This window comes from Vicia villosa, linkage group LG3, assembly GCF_029867415.1.
Source record: "Vicia villosa cultivar HV-30 ecotype Madison, WI linkage group LG3, Vvil1.0, whole genome shotgun sequence".
Lineage (NCBI taxonomy): Eukaryota > Viridiplantae > Streptophyta > Magnoliopsida > Fabales > Fabaceae > Vicia > Vicia villosa.
The window spans coordinates 44,183,432-44,186,307 of NC_081182.1; the positions used below are offsets into that span (position 1 = coordinate 44,183,432).

At 32.8% G+C, this 2,876-nt stretch overlaps 1 protein-coding gene across 1 annotated transcript; it reads right to left on the reverse strand.

The window, feature by feature from the left end:
* Positions 1–361: 361 nt before the first annotated feature.
* Positions 362–2,050, reverse strand: LOC131657965 (protein NETWORKED 4B-like). The gene has a single exon (XM_058927306.1). The coding sequence runs from the start codon at positions 2,048–2,050 to the stop codon at positions 362–364; it is 1,689 nt and encodes a 562-aa protein (XP_058783289.1).
* Between the last annotated feature and the right edge of the window lie 826 nt (positions 2,051–2,876).

The following is a 2,876-nucleotide window of genomic DNA, read 5'->3' on the forward strand; positions in this document are numbered from 1 at the left end:
AAAAAAGCAAGCTGCATGATACAATTACAATAATACAATTCGATCTAAACCAGCAACAGAAAAGTGATCAACTTCAGATGAAAAACAAACATAAAAATACAAAAGATTGGACAAACATGCCAAACCAATATTGATCTCATATAAATCAAATTTCATTATTTTCTCAGAATTTCAAAATTTTATCAAATTCAAAGTAACAAGAGGAAACACATTATTATCCAATGTTTAGGTGCATAGCAGGAATTAATAAGAGAAATATGAAAAAACTAAAAACAACCAAAATCAATCAAACAAAACAAAATAAAAAGACAAACCTAAATGTTAAACTAGAAAGCCATAACAGTGTGGGCGCCCGCAATACTTATAAACCATTCAATGCTCGGATACGTTCATTATATCCACTCCTATAGTGCTCAAGTGAATTACACAGTTGTCTAATTGCCTCCTTCTTCTCCTTAGCCAGATCCAAAATCACCCCATTCTGTTTAGTCACCTCTTTTTCAAGTTCCTCCACTTTCAATTTCAACTTATTTTTTTCTTTCAATTTAGCACTATAGTCCGCCACCAGCTCCATTTGTGACGTGTTTATCTTGTTAGTATATTTCTTCATATATGATATTTCATCGTCGCGGGAAGATATCTTAGCCTTAAGCTTATCAATCTTGACATTGGCTTCATCTATTTCAATCATTACTTTTGCTGATTTCTTATTAGCAGCTTCTACATCATTCATTCTCTGACCAAGTTTTGTCCTCAAATTACTAATTTCTTGCAAATGTTTCAAATTTTCAGCTTCATTTCGCATAACTTTTTGTTCTAATTCCTTGTTTCTAGACTCACAATCCTCTAGTTTAGAGGTCAATTGTTTTTTCTGTTTTGACAAACTTGCAATATCAGAATTCATCTTTTCTTTCTCGCAAAAATACGTGGCCTGCAAATCAAACAGAGTCGAATGTATCTTTTTCTTTTCCTCTTTAATCTCACATTGCAACTTCTGAGTCATATATGACTTATTACCAAGTTCCTTCCGTAAAGTTGCAATTTCGTCGGTTGAAATCTCGAGTTTCTTATGAGCCGCTTCAAGTTGTTCCATCAAATTTGTAATCTTGTAGACAGATTCTGGAATATAAGTATCTAATTCAACAGTTTGTTTTTGCAACTCCTCCGTTTTCAGATTCAATTCATCCCACACATTATCAAGCCGACTCTCACTTTCTTTAACTTGCTTCTTCAATTTGAGAATCTCTTCTTCTGAAAGCTCCTTTTGCTCATTCAACTCCTCTTCTTTCAACTCTAATTCTGTGCGCACATTATCAAGCTGATTCTCACTTTCTTTAATTTGATTCTTCAACTTGAAAATCTCTTCTTCTGAAAGCTTCTTTTGTTCATTCAACTCCTTCTCTTTCAACTCTAATTCTTTGCGCACATTAACAAGCACGCGCTTTTTCAAATTCAATTCTCCGCGCACATTATCAAGCTGATTCACACTGTTTAAATTTTGAATCTTCAACTTGGAAATCTGTTTTCCCAAAAGCTTCTTTTGTTCACACAACTCATCCTCTTTCAGCTCCAATTTTTCACACGCATCATCAATCTGAATCTCACGATTCTCAACTTGAATAGCCAACCTCATAATCTCTTGTTCTGAAAGTTGAAGCTTTAAATTGGAAACTCTTAGAACTTCCTCCTTTTCAATGAACTTTTTGAGCAACTCGTCGTAACTTCTACTGTCCATCTCCCACGAAAAACCATCATCATTGTTTTCCACCCTGACGAACTGGTTTTCATAGTTTCCTTCAAGGTCAACATCCTGAAGGGACTCCTCCTCAGGCATTACATGACAACTGGTCACAGATGAGATATCAGTTTCGGGATCGGAAGCCCATGATGACATAGGTGATTCACAATCCTCCTTCATAGAAACCACAGAGCTAGCATCAACATCGGAGGTGGAAGGCAAGTGAATATTGAGAGTCTTCTGGTTTGGGATCATCGCTACACTGGCTCCATCACAATCACAACCTATATCACAATAGCTAGAATCATCCATATGTGATTCTAGAAATAATTAAATGATCAGAACTCTATAATTATAAGAACCATGCAGACTTCTAATTCCAAAATACGTTCAAAATATAGTTCAAAATATAATAATTTCTCAGGACTAAAGAGATACAATAACAGAAAATAATAAACATGTTAGAAAAATATATTTGCAAAGAATAATTTATGGTACATAACTACATATATATATATCATATGTAGTGTATATAAAAGAATCAAAACATGCCAACCTTCTATTCCAATCATCAACCATTCAAAAGTAAACTAATGTTCAAACTTCAAACCATAATAATATATCATCGTATAAATACAATAACATAAACAATAATCTAGATTACAGTTTAACAACCAGCTATATTTCCAGATAAGTATTATATACCAGATAACTAATGCTAAACAAAGTGTTCATCGTCTTACAATAAATATGCAAAATTTCATACCAATCTTCTTCCTGTCGAAAGATCTAGAGATGGAAATAAGTAGTAGGTTTAGAGAGAAGAACTCAGTTTAGTGATAGACAAGGGTTTAGGGTTTAGTAACTCTATATGTCAGTCAATATGTATGTAGATATTACCGGGCCTTTTATTGTTACAAACTTATTGTTTACGATGCCCATATAGTATTTTTTTTTTTATATTAAAATATACACTTTTCCTTTCTCTCCTACGAGATTTTAAAAAATTACATCCTCCTCCTTTATAATAAAATCTACACTACCCTATTTTTTTTTAATACTATACTCTTTAATTTTTCGTTAAACATTTTAGTCCATTTTTAGAGAAAATAAATATTGACACATTGGTAAAGAAAAT

Excerpts from the sequence above, each read along its gene's own strand:
- LOC131657965 (XM_058927306.1), bottom strand. The coding sequence starts at position 2,050 with ATGGATGATTCTAGCTATTGTGATATAGGTTGTGATTGTGATGGAGCC.